Source organism: Simochromis diagramma, unplaced genomic scaffold, assembly GCF_900408965.1.
Source record: "Simochromis diagramma unplaced genomic scaffold, fSimDia1.1 OVJJ01000753.1, whole genome shotgun sequence".
Lineage (NCBI taxonomy): Eukaryota > Metazoa > Chordata > Actinopteri > Cichliformes > Cichlidae > Simochromis > Simochromis diagramma.
The window spans coordinates 10,815,356-10,832,023 of record NW_024387523.1 but is presented as its reverse complement, the minus strand read 5'-3'; the positions used below and the strand labels follow the sequence as shown (position 1 = coordinate 10,832,023).

General features: G+C 41.2%; 1 protein-coding gene across 2 annotated transcripts in view; it reads right to left on the bottom strand.

Moving 5' to 3' along the window:
• Positions 1-1,952: 1,952 nt before the first annotated feature.
• The window catches only part of necab1 (N-terminal EF-hand calcium binding protein 1), a 43,210-nt gene continuing 28,494 nt past the window's right edge, over positions 1,953-16,668 (bottom strand). The window contains exons 7-14 of one of the 2 annotated variants that reach the window (XM_040021160.1): positions 12,727-12,848; positions 11,479-11,555; positions 10,076-10,123; positions 7,404-7,421; positions 6,448-6,560; positions 4,490-4,567; positions 2,509-2,600; positions 1,953-2,014 (exon numbers count right to left, since the gene is read on the bottom strand). In XM_040021160.1, coding sequence (XP_039877094.1) covers positions 1,986-2,014; positions 2,509-2,600; positions 4,490-4,567; positions 6,448-6,560; positions 7,404-7,421; positions 10,076-10,123; positions 11,479-11,555; positions 12,727-12,848 — 577 coding nt within the window. In that variant the 3' untranslated portion in view covers positions 1,953-1,985. The remainder of the gene's footprint in view (positions 2,015-2,508; positions 2,601-4,489; positions 4,568-6,447; positions 6,561-7,403; positions 7,422-10,075; positions 10,124-11,478; positions 11,556-12,726; positions 12,849-16,668) is intronic. The other variant, XM_040021161.1, reaches the window with a different exon arrangement.

Here is a 16,668-nt window from a genome sequence, read left to right as displayed (position 1 = left end):
TGGTAGATGGCCGTTGCTGCTAGCTGGATGCTTCTGCTAGCTGGATGCTATTACTGGATACTACACTGTTCCAACAGCTTGGTAGGAACAAGATGCACTTTACCTTTCCTTGAGCTTTTTTGGACTCAGTGTTTTTTTTTGGAAACACTGAGTGGAAAGACACTAAAAGAAAAGGGTTGTTGTTTAAAATTGTTTTAATAAATTTATTTTTTAAGTGAGTGCGGTGTTCAATATGTGCTGAAGGTCATACTGTTCCTATAGTGGAGCAGCTACTACCAATCTCCTTTACGAAACCATGCTGATTGGACACATTTCAATCCTTGGAACCTTGTCCAGAGAAACTGTGTGATTAGTTGGCCTTAACATTGTGGTGAAATTAATGATGCATATTCTTAGGAAATTGCCCAAGGTCAACAGTTCTGATTTGTGAGCATTAAAGCGTTGGTGTAAGTACAGATCGCATTACACACAGATGACTTAATTCGCAGTCAGTAGCAAATTATGGAAGTGCAGAAAAAAACCTAAAAGGAGATTTTTGTGGAAGAGATTCCTGCAGCTGTTTAAAAGATCATAACACACTATCTCTGACCTCAGTCCCATAAATTTCTCCAGCACTAAGCCATGAACAAGTAAACAACATCAAACAAACAACATTTTGGCATTTTCAAAATATTTCAATGTAGTTTTAACGAAAATCATTAAGTTGAGTTTTGTCTACTCTTGCAGAAATTTTCTATTGATATTATTATTGTTATTTTGTTTTGTTTTATGTCATGTGATTAATGTTGCTTTTCCTGTTTGGGTGTGAAAGAAAAAGAATTAGTAGCAGTGGCTCCTAGCTTCAATACTGCTATCTGTCCACACAGTGGTGCAGTTTGCTTAACTAAGTATATATATGGATATAAAATGCAAAGCTTCAGTCAGAATGTGTTAGGCTTTAAATGTGTTTGCTTTGGTCTTATTCACATGACCCTGTTTTATTTTTTAAGTAAATTAATGTAGATATTAAATAAGGCTCCCAATTGACGCTTTTGCATGAAATATCACTTTTACGTAATCATAAAAATAATTTTATTTTTATAATCATAATCATAAAAATATAAACAAAGAAAAAGGCTGATTTGTCATATTTAAGATATTGTGACGAGAGACAAATATGAAACAAACACCAAGAGAGAGATGAAATCATTTCCACTCACAGAATGAGAAAAAGAAGCCCACAAATACACAATAATATCGTCTTTATTTATGCTTTTATTTCATTTTAACTCAATAAATGCTGAAACAACAGTATTATGGTTTAATGAGCTCTCCAGAGCTGCTACAGTTGATACAATTTCATCAATTAGTCGCTCTTAGTCACTCACACAGATGCATACACACACGTCACAAACTCGTCTCACACACACGTCACACACACACACACACACACACACACACACACACACACACACACACACACACACACACACACACACACACCTATATACTTGTATGGCTATCTGTAAGGACATTCTTTAACAGACTTCCCAGCCCCAAATCAACTGAACCCTAAAACCAACAATGGGGACAAAAACTTTACACGCTGGTCCTCACAAATTAACCTATACAAACACACACACCTGTCTCATGAACTACTCTGGACTATAGATGATGTCATGTCAAACACTGCGATGAGATAATCAGATTGATCACTGTCTACTGAGGTTGTTGCTTTTAGGATGGCCGAGGAACGTAAACAAACACGCGTGAGCTATTTGAGCTACCACCAAACTATGAAGGAACATGGAGGTCATAAAATAGATACTAATCACCATGACTTCACAAAATGTGTTCATCGTGTGTGTGTGTGTGTGTGTGCGCGTGTGTGTGTGTGCGTGTGTCAGGGGTAGGGCGGCATTGTTGCTCTTGCTGTGGACTTCCAGATGTGTTGGCCAGTTGCTGTTTGTTTGCACCCATCAGTAAAGAGAAGTGTGTGTCCACGTTCAGTTGTTGTTGAGGACCCACCAGGAGGCTGCAGTGGAAACACAAAACAAAAATAACTGACCCAATGCTGAAAGTGACACTTTTAAAGGTAGAAATAGAAAAGAGAAGAGAACCCCCCCCACAAAATAACCATAAAAAACACATGCTAAAATATTAACAATTACATTATTCCAGGAGAGCAAATTGTGCCACGTTTAACCAAGAAAAGTCACTGTTAACTGTGCAGACAAGTAGACTGAGTCGTTGTTGATTTCACAGTGTCAAGCTCTTAACCAATCTCATTTCTCTGATGCTTAATCACATTTGTCGGGTGAAATCTCAAAGCAGAGATCTCTCAGCATGACCTTTGAATAACTTCAAACACTGCAGAGCCCTGATTTGAATTTTAAAAAATCAATTGTTTGCCTGGAGAGGATTCTTTTTATGATTAACGGCAGCCCCAGTAAAAGCTGCCTGAATCAGTCTTAATCTTTTTCCTGTTGATGTCACACAGTTCACTGTTGATGCTATGGATGTTCTTACCAGGAACCAACATGGTGGTAATGGTCTCAGGAGTTTCCAGGAAGTCCACGTTCCCCCTCTGGAAGGTTTTACTGTAGTTGGTCTGTAGGTGACTGAAGAGCAGAAAAGAGAAAACTCAAAGATGGTTTCAGGTCAGAGCGGCCGCGATCGTATAGTGGTTAGTACTCTGCGTTGTGGCCGCAGCAACCCCGGTTCAAATCCGGGTCACGGCAGGTTTTCTACATAATTTCTTTCTAGTAAATAAATGAATAATTCTCATATTGATTTTGAGTTCAGCTGTTTGCGTAACACTAGTTTTCCAAATTATTTGCTATTAAAAGTCAATAAATTAAAATTCTTTAAACAAAAAAACAAAAACAGAAATATGTAAACATGTACACAAAAGCAACTAAAAAACTGCCATACCAACAATTCCTTAAAATGTGCTCAACCTGATTCACTTCCTGAAAGTTTATGATCTTTAGGGGCAGGACTTGCAGAGCTGAACACTTCTCATTGGCTAAGTGTTCATGGCAGTACATCCATAGACAACATGTGAACAATAGCATAAAAAAACATTAAAAAAAATATATGTATATATAACAAACATGGTAAAATAAAATTTAGACATAAACAGTCATAAAGGTTTATTTATAAAATCCATAAAAGTGGATTGTTTTTCCAGCAATGGAAATGTGTCCATAAGTTAGAAAATGAAAAAGCTGAACAATCTGCAATAAAAAAAACCCGAGAGACTAACAAGTGAGATCAGAAACTAGGAAAGTGTTTACTGAGGTAATCAATTGAGCAGTGGGGTCATTTTCTTACAGACATCTATTGAAGTTTTGTGGATACATAACCACAAACTACATGATTGGGTCAAGTGAATAAGGCATCAGTCACGCTCGCCTAGAGACCTGGCAACCACTGGTTGCTAGGGAGAAATGTGTATTCTTTCACCCGTTGGTTTATGATTGTTTTGGTCACTATCAAGTTGCTGCAATCACCGGTAGTTTGCACGAGACATACCAGCTTGTCTGGAAACAGTTTCCAGGTGTTAGTGAAACTGTGAAAAGTGCAACACAAACTGGAAATGGACTGTTGCCTAAAAAGTAAAAGTTGTTCTTTCGAAATATGACACAAAACTTTTAGTTTGAAGGACAACAATCTGTTTCTGGTTTGTGTTTTACTATCTGGTTGTATAATGTCCAATAATGTGAACAACAATGTGCACATGTAAGAAACCTCTATACAATCAGATCGCTATAGACGACGCCCCCTGGTGGTCATTAGAAATAAATCAAGTTGATGCAGGCATTTCTGCTCTGGCCTCACTTCCTAAGGCAGAATTCTATGCCCAACTTTCATGATATATGATTTTATCAAGTTAACCACTCGGTCGAGCTCATAAATATCAAGTCCCTAGAAGCTCCACTTCAGATCCAGTGTTTTAGGTGTTTTGATTCTACTTTACTTAAATCTCCTCCATGCTTATTGTTGCTACAGCCAGTGGCTTTCCTTCGCTTATCTGGTTTAATCTTTCTTATACAGTCTTTTGCATTTGTGACAACAGCTGGACTTCAGTGGAGCAGTTAAGGAAAAACAGCTGTCGCCTCAATATTTGCCTTCACGGTTCTTCAGACTGTGGCGGAAATGCAGCCTGAAGTCCTGAAATGCTGGCAGGTCTGCATTATTCACAACGGTTTTGTCTTTGATTTGTGATTTTAACCAAACAAAATGATCTTATACATTTGCTTTCCCACGCTGTGCTTTTATATTACATTTAGCTGTGTGATTTGACACTGGGAATGCTTGATTGTAAGCTGTTTGTTTGGGAAGGGATGGGTCAATGACTGCCTTTTTTTATATATAGAACTGGGAAAATTAAGTAGGATCATTCATTTTGATAAATATATATGATGTGACACAACAATATGTATAAAAATTCCATGTTAAAACATACATTCAAGTAACAACTACATTGTGACAGGCGAATACTTACTTCTTCCACACGTTGTTGTGCTCCCAGAATTCATAGAGAATGAAGCGTGATTCATTTGCCAGCCGCTGAACTGCGATGCTGCCAAATACAAAACACGAGAGCGCACAAGTCATGCAGTTACTAATTAGTGTGCTGCATCCTGTCGCCCAACACAGCCTCTCTGCCCGAATTGTGTCCTACACTCTGACAGCATGCGGGTATTGTGGGTCTGTCAAAAACACTGTGTGGTTTCGTCCTGACGTTGAGGCTTCATGCAGCAGGCTAGTGTTTTATTAATCACAGTTTAACTTAAAAATGAGCCTGAAACATGACTGAGTATTTAGAGAAGCAATCATGACAAAGCATATAAATGTCAAGCTGTCCTTTAGGCTGCTGGGATTAGTCTAAAACCAGAGTGACAGTATGTGAGAGCAATTTGTTTTGTCCTGCTGAATTTACTCACGGAGCGACTCGGGTGACAGAGCTTCAGATTTTTGGGAGGTTTTGGCAGGCAGAAATGCAAATGTTATTTTATCTGCTTTGTTGTGATCGCACACAACAGTAGAACTCACAAAATGTCCTGAGCTATGACAGAAGACTGATTCTTTACTCCTATTAGGAGGACAATGGCTCAAACCAGCCATATGTATTTAATTTGATATAGATTTAAGTCACTAGTCAAGCTTAAATTTCACTACTACACTGTAATACACATATGATATAGGCCACAAAGGATGCTGTGTAGTATTGGGGAGTGGTGAACTAGTAGCTTATTAATAGTTTAGCAATGTTCATATTTCTCTAGTGATTTAATAAATTACTTTTTTAATTAAAGGTTCAAATCATACAGTTCGACGTATAAAGAATATGTTTCGGCCTTCTTCATAACTCTAACTAATCTTCCTTTAAACAAACATCTGACCTTTCTGTTTTGCATGTGCAAGTAAGTATTAATTTTTACTGTTTAGAAGAAGTTGCCGCAAGTTATTCTTGCTTGTTGCAGTAAGCCTGCTCAGGCTTTTGTGGAGGACAGGTGTCATTCCTGGCTTTCCCATTAACAGTGGTGTAAAATGAAATAATATAAATAATAGTATCTCCCTCTGCAGTTCCATCAGAGGGACATAATACATTTAAAGCCAATAAGTCATTAAGTGACTGAGGCAGGTATGAGGCAGTACATTCCAGGGTCTTTTTATGCTAGAAAGATTTTTACGCTAGGTGGCTAATACGTATTTACAAATCAGTGTCTGTTTGAACATTTTCCTATGATTATTTTCATGTTGGGTTGAAATAATTTATCTCCCTCTGCTGGTACTGCAGCTTATTGCAACTTCTTCATGCATGTGCATTTCACACTTTGAAGCAAAGGGGGAAATGGACACGCTGTCTATTACATGCTTTGCCATGATAGTGGGTTGGAATGTGTGTGAATGGGTGAATGGGACATGTTGTAGAAAACGCCTTATTTGCTTGAGTAGAGAAGCGCTACATGAAAACCAGTTCAGAAGTGCATTAAGGAGCGGTTGAACACGTGTCCCTAATAAAGTGGGCATTTAATGTATATTGGAATTGAAGATCACCATCATTCTTCTAATTGGTCCACGAGTTGACATAATTATCAAAAGGTCAAAGGTGAGGCTCTTGTCTTTATATCAGAGTGTGACTTTGTTTCCTTCACTGCTAGAAGATGTTTAGTTTTGCTTATGCAGCATTTCAGTGGAATCTTATTAAAACACATGCGTTATGATTTCTGTTCCTTAAGCTGCATAATTCATTAGAAATGCAAGCAATATGTTAAAAATAGTTTCTAATGCCAGAAAAGCAGCTGAAATATTTTTAGTCTCAGGTTAGGGCAGCTTCACAAGACCTGTCTGTCTACCCGTCTTAATCAAGCCTTTACAAAAATGTGAAAAATAGAAAGGATAAAAATAAAAGCAGTAAATCCCTGACACAAATGAACAAAGAGAATATAAACTGACTGCAAACATCCAGTCTGGGCACAGGCGCACTCCATGTACTGTCTGAGAGCCAAACGAAACTCCTCCAGCTCTTCCTCCAGCACCGAGAGCTGCCTCTGAACTATTAGGATGTGCTGCAGAGACAAGATGCAAACACAACATTTAAAGGCGCACAGACGTCAGACAGACAGAGGCTGCTTCTCGTATGTTGAGAGGCCATTTGAGCTGAGGTGTTTGGAAATCTGGCAGGATTTTGAATTTGCTCAGTGCATTGTGACTCACGCAGAAGTGTAAAGTGAAAAATGATCATGTCTCATAAGGTCTTGGCATCAGCTTCTGAATAAATGTGCCAACACATTTGCTCAGAGACCAGAATATGACCCCGAATACACATTTAGAGGAAGCATGTACAGACATCTTGCTCAAAGGTGTGAACAGCAGGGGGGGAAAGCTGGTGTACCCATGACTGTAGACAACCTGCTAATCATTTCCTGTGGCTGATGAGGAATTGTTAACAGCAGCAGAGCAGATGATTAGAACAGGAAGTGAATGGTCTCCCTGTTGGCTATAAAGCAGGCAGTGTGTGTTAATGAGGGTGAGACTCTAGGAAATGAAGGTAAGTCAATATAATGTCTTTTGAAATGACTGAAACACGACTGCGGGTGTGTGTATATATGTGTATGGGTGTGTCTGATGAAATGCGCACACTTTCGCTCTCTCAGTGGCTAATTTGGGAGAAAGTCACCCTCGCACGCATGCACACACTCAGGGACGCATCCACTCAGGCATGTTAACGCACACAAACACACATCAGTCTTGTGTTGTGGGTCATTATTGGATTACTCAGCAGCCCATTTATTCCCAGTGACACACAGCAAATTAAACAAAATTACATATTGATTAATTCACACACAAAGAGATGTCTGCATCAAATTAGTAATGAGAATGACAGTAGCATGAAACATTCATATGCATACCTTCATTTGGAGCTGCCTCTGCAGTAGGATACAAACATAAATCATTCCATAAACATAACGCACACATATTGTGTTATAAAATAGCCTCACTGATGCTCCTCAGGCGTCTTCTCTCTGAAACAAACTATTTAAATCCCACTTTCTTCTTGTTTGGGCACATATAGTACTGTACAAAAATCTCAAACAACCTCTTATTTTTTATATTTATCTTCAAAGGAGCCAGACTTTTTGTAAATTTCTAAAAGTGGTCTTAACAAACAATGATCCAGACTTTCAGAAGGTCTTTAAAAGCGTTTGTTTGTGTGAGAGCCTTTTCAATAACTTTAATCAGTTCATTCCTTGTGCCTGACCATTATCAGAAGGGGCCATTCTAAAAGAACAGAAACAGGGAGAAAAGTTGATACACAAAAACATACTATAACACTATTAGCGATGGATTGAGCCTGGACCTCATCATTATTGAAGCAGTGTGGGATCATCCTGACAGAGAACAGAACTAAAAGCAGTCAGAGAGGGGTAGCTAAAGATGTTTGCACAGTGCTGTATAAAAACAGCTTGCAAGAACTATTAGAAGTGTAAGGAGCATCTAAGGTACAGAAACTATAGTTGAGCTATCCACTGAAATTATCAATATGACACAAAGATTTTAGTGGTTTCATGTCACTTACAGTTTTGAGTTCTCACTCGTTAACACTGCCCTTTGCAGATAGCTCAGGATAGCAAATAATTTAGCTGCAGGACTTGATTTGGCCCTTATCTGTCAGAAACCTTCATCTTAACTAACGTGAGATTGTTTTTTTTTTTTCCCCACAATTTCATATTTGACATACCTGAATGTGTCACATCACGGACCTCCAGAGATGTCTAAAAAACCCTACATGCAATGATGGGTTCTCATGTTAAACATGTTTCATGTGCTTCTCTCAGCCGTTAGACAAGATAAATGTATCTGTTTTATATTTACAATTCCCAAAATAATGATTGCAATTGCTTTTGCATTAAAACGTTGAAACTAATGCATGAAAAATATAAAATATTAGATGTTGGCTATGCTGCTGAGATTTTCATGATGGAAGAAACTAAAGAGAAATCCTGTTAGTGCTGGTGTTGATGTGATAGTCAGTGAGTCATCATTTCAGCCATGAAATGAGTGCCAGGCAGCTTAAACTGCAACAGCAGTTACTGTTTGCTTTGGCATGTGGACACACACACACACATACACACAAACACACACACACACATACACACAAACCGGCACATTCAGCGACACAAATACAAACCTGGAAAACATTTTGTTTGTCAGTAGAAGTTTTACACTTTGGGTAAAAAGAAATGCATGAATCAAAAAGTAATCACAGTACAGTGGGTATGTGATGCGATGAAGACAATCATCTATGATACATCAAAATATCTGTGAAGGAGGAAGTGTGTGTATATCACTTTTAATCAACCTAAATGACATTGTTGTGCCTGACTGCCATTTTCCTTCTGGGACTTTTTTCTACTTTAGTCCAAGATTTTTAAGTTTTACTCACCCTCGTTTATCTGCAAGCACGAGGAGTAATGACCCTAATGCAGTCACGTGAAGAAGAAAGTACACCCTCAACCAGCTCAAAGCTTTAACGAATCAAGACATAATACAAAATGGTTCTAAAATTATGTAATATAACGTCAGGTGAACAACAGCACGTGACATTATGACATATTGCAGCATGACATTATTTATTTAGCAAAAGCTAATCCAAGCCTCACTTCTTAACGAAGTGTGGCTTGGCCAGTCCAAAGACCATTGTTACAGGAGGTTTGTGGTTTGTTCAGGAGAAACTCTGCAAATCTAATCTGTACTGCCATGTTCTTTTTAGAGAGAAGAATCTTTCTCCAGGAAAATATCCGAATCCTTGTTCAGTCTTTTTCTAATCGTACTGTCATGAACTTTTACATATAACATGCTAACTGAGGCTTGCAGGTCTGAGCCGTAGCACTTGGGTTTTGGTAGCTTCTCTGAGGATTCAGTGGTTTGGACCTTGGGCTGAATTTGTTGGGACTTCCACTCCCAGGAAGAGCTGTCTTTGAATGATTTTCTCTTCTTTCTTACTGTAAAATAAATAGTTTGGAAATGTCTTTTTCCAGATTGATGGGAAGCAACGGTTGCTTCTCTACGATCATTGCTGATGTCTTTGCTCCTTGACATTGTGTCATCACACCTGCATACAGCAAAATGCCAAAACTTCTGTTTTTAGAGATTTTTAGACCTGGTTAAGAGAAAGAGGATGCACTTTTCCACATCTAGACTGCGCTTTTTGATGCAGGCAAAACATCAGAGTTTGGCTCCAGCATAAAAATAAGTGATGATGTATTGTTCATATTTTTTCCTACTGCTGGTCCTGTATTATTCACATGGCCAGTATTCTAAGCTATGGGTTTTTGCAGAAACAGTACAAGAACACAGAGGCACTGTCGACTCCCTAGCTCACACGTCCTCGCACCTTAATGTCTGCTCCCTACTCTAACTGAATATTGAGCCCTAAACAAACAGATGGAGGATAAAGACAGACAGAGCAACTTTAAACCCTGCTGTTGCTATGACAACACTGACTGGCCTCCATGTGAGAACAGTGAAGTGGTCACTGTGGAAAAACAGGTGAACAGTAGATAAGTAAGGAAAAACAAACCGATTTGCTCTCCAAGACCTCTTCTTCAACGGGCTCCAGACGGATCTCCTGTGGAACAAAAGGAAGTGATGAGTCCTTTACCAGTGACTCATTTTCATTTATCTCAGTGTATAACCCGTCATTCACAGTCTTTATTTACAAGTATTACACGGCCCATTGGTATGCTTTTACAGATTTATTGTCACATATATGAGCTGTGAACCATGAGCGAAAAACTGCAAACAGCTCTAAATGCTCAGTTCCAGGAAGCCTTCTCTGCTCCTTGTTTCTGTACGAGTTTATGAAGGCAAATATCTTTCTATGACCATCTAAGGCCATATAATTACATGTCTAGTGTGAGCACAGAAGCCAACCCAATCACAAGAAAGCTGTCTTGAGAAGGAGAAGATAAAATGGGTTGGTGCAGACAGAAGATGAGATATCAATATGAATAATTAATTATATTATATATAAACTCTGAATTATACTAAGCCACTCAAAGATACTCCAGCAGCTGAAAAAGAGAAAATCAAGTCTCCTTAAAACCTGCAGTGACTGATTTTTCCAGCTGTTGGCAACACAAACAAGTTGCAGAACAGAACAAAGAAAGAAATATCCAGATAAACCAGTTGTTGTTTTTTTGTTTTTTTTTTGTTTTAGTAGAGCTCTTTTTTTGGTAATGATCTCATGAGCGCTAAGATTTATCTTCTGAGCCCTGGTGGTTACCATGTATGAGTATAACTACATAATAAATAATTTAATAAATGCATTCAATTAAAACAACATTACTATATCGATACATTTTTAAAAATTAAAATATATAAATCAAAAATGAAAATAAAAAATTGAAATCTTCATAAAATAATTCAAAATGTATAAAAGGATGATTAAAAATACAAAGAGAGACATTAAATAATAAAATAAAGATAATCTATTAGATTCCTAAAAGCATTAATCATAATAATGCTTTGAAAAAAATGAGCATTTAGAGTCAACTGGGGTTTAAATTTCAGATATTTATATTATTCATATTCATGTTTGCAGTTGTTCACAGTCTTGCACTTGTAATGTAAATAGATCACAGCTTTTCTGGGTTTGCGTGTCAATTTATTTTATCTACTTTTTACACCACATTTCATGCAGAGAGCAGCCATGATGGTTTGTGTGCAGCTAGTGCTGCCTCTATACGTACATATGTGCATGTGTCTGCATGTGGGTGGGTGTTGTTGGACGAGTGAATATGTTGACACAGTTTTAAATCCACTTGCCATAATCTCAGGTTCGTTTCAGAAAATGATGCAAAGCTCAGATGGTTGAAACAGAGACAGGAGAAAGATGCGAAACAGGAAATGTCAGAAAGAGACCCACAAGAAGAAGGTAGGAAGGAGAGGAGACTGGAAAGGCTGAGCGAAAGGTCAAGTAACCTTTTGTTCTAGGCGGTCGATAAGTTTCTGCAGTCTGTTGACCTGGATTATCCACTGGCTGTCTTCATCATAAACACCTGGAGGGGAGAGAGAAGCAGAGAGAAGGATGGATTTCAGTCAGAAAGGTGGGGATGAAAGGCGCTGCATACATCGACTGTATTTTAAACACTTTCCATTGACTGCCTCAACAGTCGCTGTTGTAAGGGGTGGCGGTGTGCCAGGAGGCATTTTAAGGATCCCTTTCATGTCATGCGACAAGAAACCAGGCCAATCAATGAGAAAAGCTTTGACCACTGTAATCGAAGTTCCTAGATGCTCTGTCGTTTTTTTGCAGATCTCCTAGCAACCACATCTGGCGCTATAATCCAGGTCGACGGTTAAAAACGTATAACAATGAAAATAAAAACCAGTGGAAACATGTAACTGTCGTAGATAAAGGAATATTTATCAGGATTCTAAGCAGAAATATTATAAAAATCATACCTAGATTTCATATTTATTTAATTTGAATCAGGTTTTATGACAGTTAAGTAAAATCTAGATGCAAACTAAAAAAATGAAGAAATTGCAGGTGATGGCAAAACAACTCCAGGAACAGCTAAACAAGCTGAAAACTAAAGCAGGTTGATTGATTGTATAGTAACTACAGTCCTGTACAATGTCAGAACTTGTGGTAAACAGCACATACTGTGTAGTAGTATCTGGAGTTGGTTAGTAATAGATTATAGAACAAAAGAAGTAACTCAGATTATAGAAATAAGCAGCCATTAAGAAGCCATTTTTTCTCACTATAATTGACAGTGACTACGTAAACATAAAAAAAGCTTTGTAGATGTAATGAAAGTCAATAGCTGACCCCTAATTTGACCCTGCACCCCTGCTAAACTGATATTAGCAGGGGTGCTAATGTTAGTATGTTTTAGCTGCAGAGCCAACAACAGGACAGCCAATTACAGTGCGCTCTTCTTTGAAACTAAACATAGAAACACATGTGGTCACAGCCTTCCTCCACCTCAAGCTCCCTCTGTGTGCCTCACTGCACTGTTTCTCTCACACCTACATGACCTTCCTTCCCCTCCTGTGCTCTGCTCTCCCTCGGTGTGACTCTGGTCCAGCAGCTTTTTTTTTGCTTCTGGCAGAAACAACGCAGGATAACTCAAGGAATGAATCACAGTCAAACATAACGCAACACAACATGGTGATGGAGAGTTATTTAAACATAAAAAACATAATAAAAAAAAAACCCACCTGAACTGACGAGGCTAAAGAGAGGGTTGTTGGGGGAGAGGCTGTTGTTTCTCTGAAGCCTCCGATTAGAGCGACGACCCGACCACTGGATGGACAACACCTCTGGCTTCACAGGACCCTGTCTTGAATCAAAACAGGCCAGTAAATATCCTAAGCCTCACATATTTCAGCATACATTTTTACTTTCTTTATGTTTTTCTTAAAAAAATGTCAAATCGCTGAAGGACACACTACATCACAGCCCTCTGTAAAGTACACATGCTCTTTCAGCACATGTCGTATGTGGTGATCACAAAATTACAGTTAAATTATTTGTTTTTTTTCTTCTATTTCTTACAATCTGTGATGAGAATCAGGTGTCTGGAGCCACAGTTGTCTTGACTTGCTTTAAATTTCTATGTAATGCTGGTCTGACAGTGATACTAATGGCAGTGACAAGGTATGTGCACCTACAGGGTGTCTTCACCTAAGATTTATCTTACTGCTGTCAAGTTGTTGGTTCCCATACTTTGAAGGGACCTCAGGGTGTCTGTGAGCAGGCTGCGTGTGAACATGCATGATTGTGTGCATGTGTGTGTGTGCGCCCGCGCGCATGCATGTGCGTGTGTACATAGCATGTCATAATTCTATTTTGAACTCGTTCTACATTTTAAACACCCTACATGCTCACTTCTTTTTCAGTTCCAGGACTATTACCAGATACAGTCACATGGAAAAAAAAGGTCCTGTGTAACCAGAGCATGCAAAGATCAGAGTAACTACAAACCCAGCCAAACAAGAAATGATTGCTTACAGTACGTTATTGCTGCTAAATGTGCTTCTACAGTCATGGGTATATTTAGTTTTTCACACACTGCTTCTGTATTCTGGCTTACTTTTGTTAAACAAATGATGGCACACACCCTCTTAGATGAACCTTGGCTAGATGTAGAACAAGCACTCTGCAATAATCTAGAGATCTCAGACCTACCATTTATCAGCTCAAACATCCAACGACATGAATGCTTTAAAAGCATCAACATCAGCTCTTCTCTGACAGCATGGTGGGAGTTTCTAAAATTGACGGCGTCTTCATTAATCCCATGCAAACGTACACCTATCTGGAACAACCCTGACATATTACAAAACAATAATATGATAAACTTTTCAGATTGGAGTGATAAAGGAATCAAATATTTAGAACATATACTAGAAGGAACAGAATTTATTTCATTTGACGGACTAGTTACACAATATGGGATCAACAAGAAAAGATTTTTAGAATATCAACAAATTAAATCCATAGTAAAAAAGAAATTTAAACCGGGTCAAGTTGAACTACAAACACCACCAAGTGTGGTTCAATTTCTTACTCTTAAACCCCCCAAATTACTATCCAAAATATATAGAATGCTTTCTAAAACAGATGAATCAATATCACTTCCTATTGCAAAATGGGAAGCGGATTTATCAGTTAACTTAGACCTAAACTTCTGGTCTCAGATTTGCTTAAAAACCTTTCATCTAATTAGAAATCCCAGTCTTCAATTAATTCAATACAAAATATTACATAGAGTACACTATACAGGTCATCGGATGTTCAAGATGGGCTTTACGTCTACCAACAACTGCTCACACTGCCAAACCAATTCACCGGACAATTATATCCACGCTCTTTGGTTCTGTCCACCAGTTCAGAAGTTTTGGCGCGAGATATGTGAAGACTTATCGAAGTGTCTGAAATGTAACATTCCAACTTCCCCCTTAGTGTGTTTGTTGGGCAGCTTAGATAATGTCACTTCAGAAAAGAATATCGCCCATATGGTTTTCACTGCCCTATGCATAGCCAAGAAAACAGTCCTCATGAACTGGAAAAATAAAAATAATCTTAATTCTAACCAATATAGAAATTATCTATTAGATTACATTAGTCTTGATACAGCCTCTGCCACCACATCAGATCAATTGCTCTGGGCTCCTTTGATCAGCTCCATCACCTAGTGGGGGTGGGGGGTCATAGTTTGGTCCCGCCTTCACTGTTGTGATTGGTGTGGGGGTAGGGACAGGCTTAGGGCGTCGGGGGGGTTCCCCGGAGGCATCTTCCTTGGGGGGCTCAACCCGGGGTAGCGGTCATGTCCGGTTAGGGGCTCTGTTGGCTCTCCGGTGACTGTTTCCTTGCGGCTGCGTGCAGCGGGGCTAGGGGAGGGTCTGTGCTGACGGACGTGGGTTACTGACCTGGTAGCCTGGCTGGCCCTGGGTGGGTCCGGGATGGGCGTGAGGTTCTGGGGGCGCTCCGTCTCTGGGCTGGGACCCGGACCGGGCCTCGGGGGCTTGGGTCCTGGTTGGTGTGTTGCCGGGGTTGTGGGCGGGTGGGTGCATGGGGGCCCAGCCCTGGAGCAGGGTGCCGCCGGTGCGTCGAGCCACCTGGGGGGCTCTTCAACTGGTGGGGGAGATTGTCACATCTTGCAGGAGCTTTCCTCTCCTCAGGAGCTCCCTCTGCAGGAGGGGGAGATACAGGAGAGGTGGAGGAAGATCTCAGCCTGGGTGTTTATTGTCTTATGTAGTCTGGAAGATGAGTGGATGGTGGGGTGGGTGCAGTTTTCTCTGTGGTGGGGTTGGGTGGACTGTCCCGGGCTCTGTGGGGCCGGGCGGCGCTGCTGCACTGGGCCCCGGTCTGGATGGGCCTGGGCCCCCTTTCCCTGGCGGGTCGCGGAGTATGGGGGTGCCTACTGGGGTCAGCGGGGGAGCTGGCCCCAGGGAGGGGTCACTTGCCCCTCCCTTCCTTCCCTCCCCATCTCCAGCTGCCTCCCTCTTCCCGCTCCACCACAACCACCCACACATGCAGGGCCTTGGAGTAGGGGTATGTCACCAGGGTGCAGAGGAGGCTACCCCCCCCCCCCCCCCCTCTGTCCCCTTCTGGCTGCCTCTGCCTCAATTTTATCCCACAACTTAGACATTCACATTACTCACGCTCTCATTACACATGCATATAGGATCTTGGGGGTGGGCACGATACACGGAGTCCAAAGTACCATCAGGGTGTACACCCCACCCCTGGCATCGTTGCCCACCTCTCAATTTTAAATACACGTAGACATTGAGGGCTAGCAGGAGGGACCATGCGCTTACCTGCTGCTCTCTGGCAGGTAGCTCCATGCCCTCCTGGGTTTTAAATGCACCTTAGAACACACATGCATCAACATTACAATGAGCGGGTGGAGGGAGGTTTGGAGTCTTTTCTCACCCCCGTTCTCTGCGACCTGCTGGAGCAGGGGGGCTAGGAGGAGGAGTTGGCCGTCCGACTGCGGTCTGGAGTGTGGAGCCTTCCTGCTGCTGCGGAGTTGGGGCGGTCTGCCTCCCCCCACCGCAGGGAAAAGGGTAACACCACCTGGGTCTGGGTGCAGTTCCCCCCTCCAGGGGCGGGGGCACCTAGACCCGGTTTGTAGAGTACGCTTGGGGAGTGTGATCGTGTGTACAGCGTCTCTTTATGTCTGTCTCCACGTTGGTTGAGTGTGGAGTAAGTGCATATGAGAGCATGAGGGTGGGAATGGATGTTTGTATCTGTGTGTGCCTGTATGTCTGTGTCTATATGTCAGGTTGGGTGTCAGGCGCCACCTCTCTGGGGACATCTCAGGCCCTCCAAGGTTTGGAGGCCTATCTCCCCCTACCACCACTTCCCCTGCCAGTGGCGGACCCCCTCAGACATCGGTGCGTTGGTGGTTCTTTGTGTCCGGGGATGGGCGTCCAGGTACACACCGGCTCACTCCTTGGCGGCCGCTTATCGGGGCCTGGAGCCTGGGGCTCGCTCGGGCCACTTCGGAGGTGGGGTGCCCCCGGCCTCTCGGCCTGGGGCTTGGTCACTCAGGCGCAGCTGGCTGCCGGCGGAGCTCACGGGCGCGTCACTGCAACTCCCCCTGGCTTCTGCTCCGCGGCTGCTGAGTGAGCCCTCATCTGGGACTCTCC